This window comes from Dermacentor silvarum, chromosome 5, assembly GCF_013339745.2.
Source record: "Dermacentor silvarum isolate Dsil-2018 chromosome 5, BIME_Dsil_1.4, whole genome shotgun sequence".
Taxonomy (NCBI): Eukaryota; Metazoa; Arthropoda; class Arachnida; order Ixodida; family Ixodidae; genus Dermacentor; species Dermacentor silvarum.
Genome location: NC_051158.1, coordinates 67,042,068 through 67,056,555, shown reverse-complemented (window position 1 = coordinate 67,056,555; position 14,488 = coordinate 67,042,068). Strand labels below are relative to the sequence as shown.

Genomic DNA, 14,488 nt, shown 5'->3' with positions numbered 1-14,488 from the left:
AGAAAGTTCGCTCCATGTATCCCGGGCTTTAGTGTCATAATGCAGTACTTCTCTTTTCTGCTCATAGGCGGCGGCACCGCCCCGAGCAAGAGCGCGGGTACACGGAGGAGTGTTAGATATATAAGGCGCGTCTGTGTAGCTCTCTGCGAATGCGTTTGTGGCGCAATGGGTTAAACGCTCGGCGAACTATCGTCGCGGACCGAGAGGTCGTGGGTTCGATTCCCAAATTTTGCATGTTTGTGGAACTTTTTCTTCTGGTTTCTTTCTTTGTATTATGTTCTATGACGTATTTCCGTGACGGAAATACGTCAGTGAAGTCTTGGTGGACCCCGGAATAAAACACTTTCGTGTTAAAAAAAACTCTCATTGGCCGTTTGCTGTATGTGCGAGTGAAAGCGCGCCAGAGCGAGGGACGCGCGCTTTCACGGGGAGCGAACGCACGGGGGAGGGCGTACGCGACTTCCCAGTGGAAGGGGAGTGGTGGGTGAAGAGGGCATCGAGGCACCCTAGACTGTTCGTGTGCGTGCCCGCTCTCCCACTGTGGCGCATGTGCGCAGCCCTGCCTAGCCCTGCCAGCCTCTGTCGGCGACTCTCTCTGCATGGGCTCTCGCCCACCTCTCCTCTAACAGTGTCAACATAGGCGTTCAGCCGTTCGTCAAGTAGCCAGCGTTTTGACCGCAGTTGTGTGCGGTCACACAAACAACGTGCAGAAAAAAAATGTTGTCGACGGCGGCGGCGTTTTGCCCGCGTTCGCGCCGAACGCGCGCGGCGTTGGTGACGTGTTTATGAAGAACGTGCCAAACCATAAGGCCATGGTCCCTGTGGTCACTAATTAAACGAAAACCACCGCTCCATATGTGTTTCTCATTCTTTAATAGTTCAAATAACCAATCACACTATCACATCTTAATAGTCATAATTGGAAATACACAATTCCCACCATAGTACAGCTTCGCTGGTCTTCCATCTCCACACCAGTGGAAGGGCCGACAGTTTTTTAATTGGCATAGGTGAAGGTATGTTTTTCTTTACATGGGATGAGTGGTAGACAAGACCTTTTTTATCCCTATTGTACATATTCTTTATACGTAGTCGCTCGTTACTTAACACTTCATTCAAATATACGTTTCCGTTGTTTGTTTGCCACGGTGGAGCTGTTTTTAAGCTCTTTTTTAGGCTGCTTGATGATGAAAAAAAGAAAGAAAAAAAAGAACAACGACTGTCGATGACGTCACCACACGTTGGCTAGCAATCTTCTGGCGCAGCGGCGTGTGCTTTTAGGAGCGAAGCACCTTAGGGTCGAGGCTTGTGCGTCCGTCCACGTTGTCCGTGCTCACGGCCAACGTTGGCGCGCACCTGCCACGCATGTATATTAGAGATGGGCAAAACGGCTTACTTCAGTGAGCGGCTCGGAACGGCTCAGCTCACTGAAATGAACCGGCTCATTTGAACGGCTCACCGGTTCACTTAAAAGTGTAACCTGTGTTATGCATATTCGATAGTTATCTGGCTTTGAAAAAACGATTTGTGCATAATTTAATAACCGTGTTATTGATATTTTCGCTATGTTTAGAGAATATTTTTACATATATTCAAAGCGTGAATTTTTAGTTGTAATGAAAATTTTTCTGATATTGGGGATAAAATAGAATGCGACGTACGTTTTTCAGAAAAAAATATGTAACTTCATCGTCGTTACAGAAGCTTGCCTGCTTTTTTATTTTAATATCAACTTTCGTCAAAAGAAGAACACAAAATGATTGTACATTATCTTTCAACTTTATTGATTTATTCACATACGTAGTTCAACGCCATGCAAAATGAATGTAGAAATCATTTCTTGAAGTACAATACAAAAATCATACGAAAGATCCACAAAACTGACGCATGTACCTTTCGTTTTTTTTTCTTCTCTTGAGCGCACCCGCGATACTGGCGATCATGCCAGCATGCGCCAGGACAAAAAAAAAAAAAAAAAGAAAAAAAAGAAGAAATGAAGTTATTATAACACAACAGATCATTGGCCTCGTTTTAATGACGTGCTAATGATACACGATTAGAAAATGCACTGAAGTGGATGTCATGGGCGACATTTCCATGACTACACTAATTAGCACAAATGAAGACCCGGACGTAAACTGTACGTTCACCTGTTGTCTTTAAAGACACGGAAGACCATCTTCGAAGTGTTATTGGACTAGCGCACGATGGGCGATCGGTGAGAGTCGTGCGACATCGTTCGAACAGCAGCAGGCAACGAACGGTACGATCCTTTGCCAATTAAGGCTTCTTTACTTCTCCCCGCGGTGGCATCGGGTGCCACACCATAGGACGCACAAAAAAAAACCAAAAGGACTGCTGCGCACACCACACACTGCGAGCGAGCACCAGTAGCGCGAGTCTGCCCACACCGGCCACCATTCGTCGGTCAGAAATTGAAACCTCGAAACCCAGCAGAAGACCCGGCTCTGACCGAATGGTTCGGCACGGCTCATTAAACGATAGAAAACCGGCTTCCTCACTCCGAGAGAACAGCCGCTCACTTACTGAACCACGGCTCCCTCGCTCTTCAAAAGAGCGGCTCAAAAGATCTGGCTCGCGCCTGGCGCTCAGAAGCGAGCGGGATCTTTTGAGCTCTGGAGCAAGCCGGATCTTTGGAGCCGCTCTTTTGAAGAGAAAGGGAGCCGTGGTTCAGTAAGTGAGCGCTCAGGAGCGAGCCGGATATTTTGAGCCGCTCTTTTGAAGAGCGAGGGAGCCGTGGTTCAGTAAGTGAGCGGCTGTTATTTCGTTCTTCAGCCGAAGGCGAGGGGGTGAAGGCGACTCTTGCGAGGAAAGGCGGGAGGGCACTTGCTTTCTCGTACCGCTAATAGATGGTGCGGAAGTCGCACATAGCAGAAGACCCGGCTCTAACGGAACGCATCGGCACGGCTCACTGAACGCGAGAGCACCGGCTCCCTTTCTCCAAAAGAACCGCCGCTCACTTTTACTGAACCACGGCTGACTCGCTCATTAAAAAGAGCCGCTCAGAAGATAAGGCTCGCTCCTGAGCGACCCATCTCTAATGTATATACAGGGTGTTTCAGCGAACAATTTCAAAAAATTCTTCAAGGTTGCCTGTGGCAGATAGCCCAATTCTAGTTCATGAACTGGTCTACTCGAAGAGGCGGGCGCATTACTTGCGCAAGAAATTGAAATGCACATTCGAGTAATTAACATGTCACGAATCTCTGGCAAAGCGTTGTGAGGTCGTTGACCATCTGAGGATTCTTTTCCAAAAGCATTTGGAAGGCGTCATCGTCTATGCCTTTCAATATGTTCTTGATTTTGTCCTCTTCGGTCATATCTCGGTTTATACGCCGGAAAATGTCAACTACATCTTCAATGTAGCAGGTAAAGTTTTCGCCCTTTTGTTGGGCACGACAGCGAAGCTGTTGTTCAGCCCGAAGTTTACGCACAGCAGGGCGACCGAATACTTCTTGAAGTTTCGTTCGGAATGCTGTCCAGGTAGAAAAGTCAGCGTCATGGTTGCGGAACCAAAGATGGGCGACCCCAGAAAGGTAGACTGGTACGTAACCAAGCTTGTCAGCGTCATTCCATTTGTTGTGGGTACTCACTCGCTCGTACGATGACAGCCAGTCCTCTACGTCGTGATCGTCAGTGCCATTGAAGATGGGAGGATCCCGTTGGCGTGGCGCACCAGGACAGACGACCGGAGGCGGTGCCGGGGGTGGATCGGTAGGACCAGTCTCCTCAGGCATGGGAGATGTGACAGGAATTGTCCGGTTTCGGAGATCCAGATTTGCAACAGCTCCAGCACCTCCACCAAATGTCACGAAGCACTTGGAGAAATCAGCGTTCGCGACTAGAACGATAAAGCAGCGAGAGGTAGCACAGCCGATCGAGCACCGAAACAAGGTTTATCTCTCGTCGTCGTTCTCGCTCCCATAGCCACATCCCCACTGCTCCTTATTTCACAGTACAAACAGAAGTTCACTAATTAGGATTTAACTAATTACCTGATGGCCCATACTGCAATGTACAAATTGTAGCCGTGGAGTTCTCAAGGCGGATCCACTTGGAACGAATTCTCGGGATGACACCAGTTTCGAGATATTAATTTCTGAACTTTGCGGAAAAATGCATTGGCGTTCCAGTTAGGTTCCTGACAAAACGTCGCGTTTCGCATTGAAGCAAAAAATTTACTGGAACGGCAATGCATTTCTCCGCAAAGTTTGGGAATTATTATCTCCAAACTGCTGTCATCCTGAGAATTATTTCTAAGTCGATCCGTCTTGCAAACTTCACGGCTACAATTTGTAAATTGCAATATGAGCCATCAGGAAATTAGTTAAAAACTTAATTAGTATTTTTTGTTAATTATTTGATTATGCATTTCAATTTCTTGTGCAAGTGTTGTCCGCCTCGTCGAGTAGACCAGTTCATTAACTAGAATTGGGCTATCTGCCACAGGCAATCTTAAATAAATTTTGAAAGTGTTCGCTGAAACACCCTGTATATATATATATATATATATATATATATATATATATATATATATATATATATATATGCACCAGGGGAACGTGCATAGACCTCGTCGTGGCAAAGTTCAGGCTGGATCACATCGAAGAACCATTGGCTCTACATTTCATGGATCACAAAGCAGTGATAATGAAGGAAAAACGGAATCTAAAACTCAACACGACATATGAGTTATGACAAATAAAACATTGTATATATTGTACACACGCGTTGTCACTCATTTACATGCGCGGTTGGGCAATGTCACGGGTGATTTATGGTAAGAACGATCCGCAGCGCTTCGCCCACTCGTCATGATTCACTTCGTCGAGATACGTCGATTTTTATTTTACCTCAACGAATTTCTACATAGAATTGCAAAAACCTTCTTATGCGCAGGTACAGAATCTTACTGCTGGCACTTGTAGACCACCACACCCGCTAAATGCCATGACGCCAATGTTAGCGGCCGCTCCAAATTGAAAACAGTTGTGGAAGGTGATCTCTTCTAGTCTACGGTGTCGGTGATTGAAAAGACGCCAGTAGCACCCATCCTCCTCTGCGATCAAGCTTTCCCACTGACATATCACATGTACTGAAACCATATGGAAATGCTCCAAGTGGTTGCCAGGACGCTATATTCAACTATAACCTGTCTAAGTCAAGACGAATTCTTGAAAACGTGTTTGGGCGTTTTAAGGCACGCTTTAGGTTCATTATGAAGAGAATGGAGTACCGGTTGTCGAATGCCAAACTTGTCGTCAGGGCGTCATGCACTTTACATAATATTTGCCAAGCCTTTCCAGATAATATGCATGAACAGTGGGTCCAGGATGTACACACACTCAATGAACTCGACATGCAGCTCTTGCACAACACTGATGCACACACTGGGGAAGGCGAGGATGTGAGGACTGCACTGGCAGAGGATTTTTCTAAACGGCCCCAATAAGCCTTTGTGAACTAGGTCAGACAAATTAAGCACGTATTTTTATTCTTTTCATAGGTGTTTTACGAGTATGTCAACGAGCCGTTTTTCTGTGAGCACGACGTGGGAGCGGCCCGCTACGTGCTGACGCACGTTCCGACGGACAATAATAAAGTTTTACCATACCATACCATACCATACCGACTCACGCATAACTTCCATTTCCAAGCGCCTAAGCTCCGCCCTTTAGTTCTACCTTCCTTTATGTCAACCGCTGGTTAGTGTTGACCAGTTGTGTTAGCAGCGTTTCTTGCTTGAAGCGATTGTTCTCTTTGCTGGTCGGGTGCTGGCTGTGCGTTTCTGTGGCCAATTGTTGAGGTGGTTGCATGTCGGTGGCATCGTTCACTGGCACGTCTTCTTCTGGTGCCATTTCATGTGCCATAGTTTGAAAAAAGAATAGGACAACCTGCGTGAAATTATTCTTTTCTTGATTACTAGAAAAAAGAAGCAAAATAAATCAACTACGTCCTGAACAACCACATTAGGTACACAACACCTCATGTCATAGTGAATATTCCATGCATACATAAGCACCGTCTACTTTCTAGTAGGAGATAGGAAAGAACAGACAAACAGATATTCTGCACGCTCGTGTCATAGCCCCCCCCCCCCCCCCCCCCCCCCCCTTTTCGGCACCCTGCTTGCTTCAAATTATACTTACCACGTCAGTACTACACGCTTTTTCGTCTACGAGGGCGATGTCGTGGATCGGCAGGGTTCCTAGAGACTTCGAAATATCTTTGTAGAACCGCCACGTTATAGCACCTTCGCCCGTGGTCTTTTGGCTGAGGTTCCTGTAAGCAACACTGGCGGTTATTGCATTAGTTTTCTAGGACTTCACTTTACTGCTACCGTGAATGCAAGTATCCATTCTCACTGAACCGCACGATACAAGTACCTGGGCGTCCACCTCACAGCAAATATTTCTTGGGTTGATCATATAACCTCCATTTCTGCCAATGCTTCCAGATCATTAGGGTTTCTTCGTCGCAACATACAAAGCACTACCCCTCGCGAGCGTAAACGAGCCTACATAACATTTGTCAGACCGCCGTTGGAGTACGCTTCGTCCATCTGATCCCCTCATCAAAAATACTTACTAGACAAGCTAAAAGTCATCCAGAACAGAGCTTGTCATTTTATTTCGCGGAATTATAATTACGAGTGCAGTGTAACCCAATTGAAGCTCGAAAGTTCACTCCACCGTTAAAAAAAACAAACAAAAAAAAAACTTCGAGAGATTGGCCTTTCATCTCTCTTTCAGAAATACGCCCATGTCACCCGGTCACCACTAGAACAATTGCAACGTCCCTCTTACTTATCGCATAGATTACGTAATAACTGCAGCTACACCCGCATTCACGGCACTACACATGCCTTTAACTTCTCGTCACTCCCGTGCATCATCCGCCTGTGGAACGATCTTCCGGACTGCATCGCCCTGCAGAGCAATCACGTCACCCTTCGCGAACATATCATAAAACACATCATTGATTACTCTCAATACGTTCATTTGTTCTCATGATTCATATATTTTTTTCTTTGGCATATGTATAAAACTTTGTGAATTTCCCTAATTGTGTTCCATGATGATTGTTGTCTTGCAGGTCATAATTTCTTCCGAATTCTAGTATCTTGTAATCTAATATCTCATCTCACTAGGTTTGTACTTACGTCTATCTTGCCGTTATGTTTTTTTATTACTATCCTACTTTGCATTGACGTTTATATTTGACCCCCGTTACACGATGTCTCTGTTGAGGCCTGTAAGGTACATGTAAATAAATGAATAAATAAGATTGTAACATTTAAAACCATAATGAACGCAGAAACTGCGTCACAAACTTAGCTTGTAGAGCAAAGCATTATGCATTGTAAACGTTCACGTGTCAAATGGATACATTTGCCGCTGTCCCTATGTATGTCTAGCATTTCTAACTGATGTTTCAGTGCTCGTGTGCGTTATAATATAAAGTTCCGGACAGGATGGATGAGTCGCATCATTATTTCTGAGCACATATGAAACACAGAAGAACCTTCACAGTGAAGTTCACGATGCACGCTCTGGCTTCAGCATTTGACTATCAAGTTGTTCCGTCGTCACTTCTGTAGCTCTGCTGTTTTCGCCTGATTTCTCTGTAAATCTCCGGGTAGCCGTCATGGATTGTTGCACGGATGCAAGTTGACGTCCCCGCACCTCTGCTGGGGATGGCGACTTCAGCGGTGGCTGCGTCTAGGAAGCGGACCGGCCTCCAGAGCAACACCGGCAGCGACGATACCAGTGTCTGCTCGCTCAGCAGTGCGGACTTCTCCGATGACGACTTTCAGCTTGTGAGGAGCCGCAAGGCGAAACGAAGAAACACCAGGGCTTACTTGTCTTCAAGCACGTAGACTGCAGGACGAACTCGGAATAGCGCAGTCAGTACAATTTTATTTATACCAGAACTCGCTACCGACAACCTGAGGCGACTCAACCGACAGTCTGTCTCGGTGTTTCTCGAAGCGGTGGCGCCACATCAAGTCACGGATGTCAGAGTCAACGCACGCAAAAATGTCTTGGCTATTGACGTCATACATGAGACGGCTCGGATCACTTTGAGCAAACTTACGGAACTTGGCGGCATGAAGGTCCGCTCATACATTGCTCTGGACAGTGATGCCACTACTGGTGTCATCAACGACGTGGACGTCTCCATCTCCAGCGCCGACTTGCCGATTTTAATTAAGCCAGCCGTTGATGGCTGCGCTATCACTCACTTGTCTCGACTCGGCACATCCCACTGTGTGAAGGTGGTTTTCAAGGGCGAATCTCTTCCCTCACACGTCAAGGTGGGCCACTTTAGACACGCCGTGCGTCCATTTATCCAAAGACCACTCCAATGCCGCAACTGCCTGAGGCTGGGTCACGTGAGCGCTGTGTGCGAGAATACGAGAGTTTGCTCGCGATGCGCACAACCCCACGCTGCAGACTCCTGTGTAGCCACGGTGCTCAAATGCCCAAATTGCATTGGGTCCCATGATGCTACCTCAAAAGACTGTCCTAAAATGAGGAAAGAAAGGGCGGTCTTGAAGCAGATGGCAAGAGACCATTCGTCTCGTCGGGAAGCTGTTGCGGCCATTAGAAAGCGACGCTCCCGACGCCGTCGACGCCGTCGGACTTCAAAGAACGAAGATTCCTCTATGAAGAGCGCGGCACATCCGACAACTCCTCCTCCCCTGCCCCCTAGGCCTGGCGGAGTCGAGTCTAATACTAACAAGGTCGTGCCGCAGAACACCAATACTGAAGCCTGGCCCGCGCTACGAAAGCTACAGCCGCCGCCACAGCAGAAGCCACAACCGAAACCACAGCGAATACCCCAGCTGAAGCCACAGTCGAAGCCACAGTCATCGCCACAGCCGCCGCCACAGCCGATGCCACAGCCGACGCCACAGCCAACACCACAGTTGAAGCCACAGCCGACGCCAAAGCCGAGGCCACAGGCGGAGCCATAACCGATGCCACAGCCGGCACCACAGTCAGATCACAGTGTACAGTGCACCGCGGTAGAGTCCATAATGCTGACTCCCGATAAATTGCCCGAAGAAGACCAGCAAGTGGTTGTGATGCTTCGGTCCCTTGTAAATACCCTTCGTATACTGTTAAGCAAGCTGCATACTCCGTCAGCACGAAGTGCAGTGCAAGTACTGGATACTCTTAATCCAGTGCTTGCAAGTCTCGTGTAAGCCCCGTGGCTCACCCACCGCCTCCTATTCACGCAACGACCACTGGCCCTTGGTTCATGTCAGATGTCTTCAACGCACATCACCAGCTATGGGACTTGACTTTGGTGTCATGGTGCCTCGCTGCACACACAATGCTCACTCTCTTCCTCTTTTCCTCTTTTTATTCCCCCTTTCCCTTACCCCTTGTGTAGGGTAGCAAACCGGACGTTCGTCTGGTTGACCTCCCTGCCTTTCCTCTCTTCGCTTTCTCTCTCTCTCTCTCTCCCTCCGTAGGCTATAGACACACAGCTTGCGGTGCCTTGTGTAACCAAGCTCGGTAATGTTGTGTACTAAAATAGAGTGTAATTACCGTATTTGCGCGTAAATTAAGGAATAAACAATATCGCGAGGAGGCTTTTGGTCTCAGAAGAAGAAAAAAAAAATGCTTACTATAAAAATTACCATAACAACAAAAATAATTACTATAAAAACTGGGAACAACGCAAAAAAGGCGGTTGCCCGCAAGGCCTCTTTCATCGTTACTTCGAACTGCCGTCGCAAAATAAAGTGAAAGGGCGAGTCTGACGTATTTTTCCCTATCGGTGAGAACGTCATCGTCGTCAACAACATGCACCAAGGTTATTGGACAACAATCGCTTCAAACATGCCCGCGACACTGTTGAACACGACAAAGCATTGGGCGCATTACGTGGTGATTCACCATGCGACTTCGAAGACCGTTCGTTTTACGCGCCGCGCAGCAGAACCTATCGTATCTTTCACGTCGACTAGTGGGTAAACAGTGATGATTGTTCAATACGCACTCGCATCAACCAACTTTAGTTTATATAGGGAGACCGTTCATAATTTAACCAAGCGATGAAGTGCGATTGGCAAAGGGTCCCGCCCATATCTTTTCTCAATGCCTATGGCGATAAATCAAGGCAGGAATATCTTTTTATCGACAGCAGCGACACGCAAGAATGGACTGATATACTTTCTAAAGGGGTTTCTTTTCCATTTTCCTTCGTGGAACGGTGAACAAAGCGAGCGCTATGCTGGAGCCGCGCTGTTCTGCCTCTGGCAAGATGGCCGCCGCCAACTTAACTCGCTTCGCTCCCGCAGGTGGCGGCTGGAACTGCCACTGAAAAAGTTTTTTTAATGTAACCTCCTTTGACTGCGCGTTCAAGAATACGGTAGTGTGGGCACTATGGCCTCCTTGAGAGAGAGAGAAATAACTTTATTTTGCCCAAAATGTGGTTAGAGGAGGGGGTAATGACTTGAAGCCTCCCCCGTCCCCCCCTTTAGACGGCGGCCAGCAGCCCCTGAGCCGTGGCGGCGTCTTCAGCCATTTGGAATACTCTTGCTTGAACATCCGGGTCCGAGCTGAGCAGCACGATCTCCCATTGCTCCTCAGTTATTCTTATGATATTGTTTCTTTGGGCATGCCCAGATTATGTGTTGAAGATCTGCTCGGTTGTTACAATGCTTACATATGGCATCCTTGAAATTCGTTAACTGCATCAATATACAGCACACTGCCCATGGAGCCGAAGTTTACAGTAACAGCAGACATTAGCTATATTTGAAAGCCTCCTCATTTGATCTGGCAATCACAATAATTCTTCTCTCAATATATATGTTAGGTTATTAGCACTGACACTGTACACTTGTAAGCGCAAGGTGATTAAAAAATTAAACTAATCTTTTAATCTAACATCACGAAATGGCAAGTACTTATCTGCTTGATGCTATACGTATGGAATTGTTGCTAGTGATTGGTACTGGAAGTAGAGCACTGCACGGGCCGATTTTTTCAGCCCGGGCCCGGCCCGGGCCTGTTTTTACGTTGGGCGGACCGCCCAAGCCCGACCAAAACTTTTATGGCGAGACCCGAGCCCGGCCCGGGCCCGGAAATAATCTACGTTACCCGCCCGGCCCGGCCCGCCATCCCTTTACCTTAGGCCCGAGCCCGGCCCGAGCCCGACTCGAAACCGGCCCGAAGCCGGCCCGAGACCGAAAAATAATGTTTTTCAGAGTTGAGACGCCCGAGAATAACTAGCTGCACGTTACATGCACACCACCAGAAAGCCCGAGCCCGGCCTGGGCCCGCATCAAAAAACCTGAGCCCGGCCCCGGCCCGCGTCTAAAAACCCGAGCCCGGCCCGGGCCCGGGTCAAAAAGCACACGCCGTGCCCGAGCCCGGCCCGAGCCCGTGAAAAAAAAAAAAAAAAAAAAACACCGCATATCCACGGGGTGAATGATGATGAGTGGGCGAAGCTCCGGAGGGAATCATCGGTAAACCGTGAATCTTCCGTGTAATTCGCCCAGTCTCGCCGCACTAAATCGAACGATTGACTTCCACCAATGACACGCGCCATATGTGACGTCATTCCTATTTTATAACAGCGCCCTTCATTATAATTGCACCATCTCCGGCTTAAGGGGACGCTAGCACAAACGAGTTAGAAACGTGCAGTACTCTAAGGGGAAGAGGCCACAGCGTCTTACGCAGCCGTTTACACATGCCGGAACGTGCACCGCGTTTGCCGACGCCATCAGCGTTTATGAATACGGGGGTAAGGCGGAGAGGCCACAGCGTCTTACACCAGCTTCTTGCACGGGCCGTAACGCGCTAGCACAAACGCGTTAAGGCCGTTTCACATGGCGCGATTTTCACACAGCGACACAGCGAATTCCGTCGCTCAGCGACCGCCGCGACGTCGCGGGCTCTCCGCGACGGGATTCCAACATGTTGGAATTTCCGTCGCTGAGTCGCAGCGATCGGCGCGATGTGGGCGGAGCAACGTGACGTAACAGCAAGCGCCGTCGAAATAGGCGCTTTCCTGTTTTACCGCGTGTTGGAAGCTCAGCGGAGAAATGTGGCGCACCAGTTTCAATGATGTTTTAACAGAGCGTATCCACCAGCGTCTGTGGCTCAGGAGCTTCATGAACAATTTTTGTTTTCTCTAGCTCACACAATTCGTTTAAATTGAGAAGCTGCACGCTATCCAGGTCAGGAGCAGACGCCACCTTCAACATACGGCAAGTACCCACTTGATCGTCACCGTCATGAACCTCTTTGTCGCTACAAATTGTGCCAGGTGCTTACACATTCAATGGTCGCTTCTTCTGCAGAAGCATATACTCCTCCAGGAGAAGAGTTGTGGCTTCGATATATTACCACAATAGTACCACAACAACGGGGTAATAAACGAAACTACCCCACCGACGCCGCACTAGCCACACGCTCATACTTGCTGTGTTGTGCAGCGTTTCACTCGCCGCGGTTGCAGACTAAGCGATCGTAAAGGCTCAACGCATTTAAACATTAAAAAATAGTGTACTCATTCTATTTTCAAATAATAAAAAGAAGATTTTATTATGTGGCTAGTTTCCACGTTGTTTTTATTTAGCGATGCAGGCTTGAATGCTTCGTGAGCAGGGGGCGACCTTCGGCGTCGCTGCGACGGAAAACGCGATGTCACAGACGCATGTGAAAGCTCTCAGCGAAAATCGCTCTGCGACGTGCGCGGCAGAACGATTTTTTTCGCCCCAATCGTGCCATGTGAAACAGCCTTTAGAAACGCGCAGTCTTTCGTTAATGTTGGGTATTTATTGCCATCGTGGTGCGTCTGTCCATGTGCGCTTCGTGGCGTACAACGTGAAAGTGCTGGCATATGCAGACGACCTCGCTTTCTTTTGCACGGACAAGCCCAGTATCACAAATGTGGTGTCTAAAATAGAGGAATTTGGAGCAATTTCTGGTGCACGAATGAACCGTGCTAAAAGTTTGGGGCTTTGGTTTGGCTCATGGATATTTAAACCGACATATTTTGCTGGCATTGAGTGGACTTGTCAACCACCAAAATACCTGGGCGTTCCATTGGATGCATATAAGTCAAGTGCACATTACTGGAGAGAACGTGTACCAACCATAAGACGCTATGCCCAAACATTCGTTCCACATAATCTCTCAGTCTTTGGCAGAGCTAAAGCGTGCAACTTATTTTTGGCAACAAAACTCTTCTATGAGCTGAGAATAATTCATTGTTCCAGGGTTTACATACAGCAATTTCACCGAATATTTGCAACCTTTATTTGGTCATCATCTTATGAGCCAATGAGGCGTGACAATATTTTCAGACCGGTTAGTGCAGGCGGTCTTGGCCTGGTTCACCTTTATGTTAGACAATTAGTGTCTCGTTTCGTCTTTTTTCGAGACTGTTCTCATCCATTACTGCGGGCATTCTTGCAAGTTAATCTCGTCAACGTTTTACCAAATTTAGTAATTTCGACAAATTTTGCTTCACATCCATATTTGCAGGGATTCATGCGTGAAGTGTGCTTCTCAGTGCGTTTTCTTGCAGTGAGGTTCTCAAATGAGTACTTATTCTCTATCTCAAGGAAAAATCTGTATAAAGATCTAATTGATATGCTTTTTAAACCTCCGTTATACCGATCGCTGTACATCGGCTTACTTGGAGATGACGTCCTTACACGGGTCTGTAAAATGCCTATTCCTCCTCACACTAAAACATTCTTCTTCAAAGTGCACACTGAAACGTTACCTGTTAAAACCTGGTTAAATCGGAAAGGAATCTTTGTATCTTCGATAAACTGTCGTCTCTGTAATGTACCGGAAACCATAGAACACTGTTTTATTGATTGCAAGGATGCCATATTGTTTTGGGACGTTCTCCAAAGGACTTTAAAAAAGGATTTTGATATAAATGCTTATACAATACGATATCTGATACAACCTCAATGTGACGATGTGCCTTTTGATATGCTCCTGCTTATGGCGTTGCACAGTTTATGGAAAACTCGCATGCTAGATCGGAATGCAGAACCAATTGTATCTTCGAAGTCACATTTCATTCGGATGATTTCACAGCTGAAAGACTTTTATGATCAGAGAGACTCCCAACCAGACTGGTATCCGTTGTTGTTGAAGTGTATCCTTTTGCCTCCCTTTTAGAGAACTCTTACCGTAATAATTGTACTGTGAAGTGTTTGTTTTTTGCTTGTAGACGCGGCTGACTGTTTTGGCCACTATGGAAATATCTTACGTATTCGTAATAAATACCATGAAAGAAAAAAAAAAGCGCTTCGTGGCGTAGTGGTTAGCGCCACGCGTTCAGAAGCGAGGGGTCCCTGGTTCGATTCCGCTACGGCCACAACTCTCGGAATTTTTTTTAGGGGCGAAGCTCCTTAAAGCGGCACCCGTTCGTCCCTCGTCGTAGTCGTAGTGCGTAACCAGTCTTACGCTTTGAC

The 14,488-nt window shown here is 47.3% G+C and overlaps 1 protein-coding gene across 1 annotated transcript; it reads left to right on the top strand.

The window, feature by feature from the left end:
• Positions 1 to 13,319: 13,319 nt before the first annotated feature.
• Positions 13,320 to 14,199, top strand: LOC119452434 (uncharacterized). Its single transcript, XM_037714593.2, has one exon. It carries the CDS (start codon positions 13,335 to 13,337, stop codon positions 14,190 to 14,192), a length of 858 nt encoding a protein of 285 aa, XP_037570521.2. The 5' UTR covers positions 13,320 to 13,334; the 3' UTR covers positions 14,193 to 14,199.
• The last annotated feature ends 289 nt before the right edge of the window (positions 14,200 to 14,488 follow it).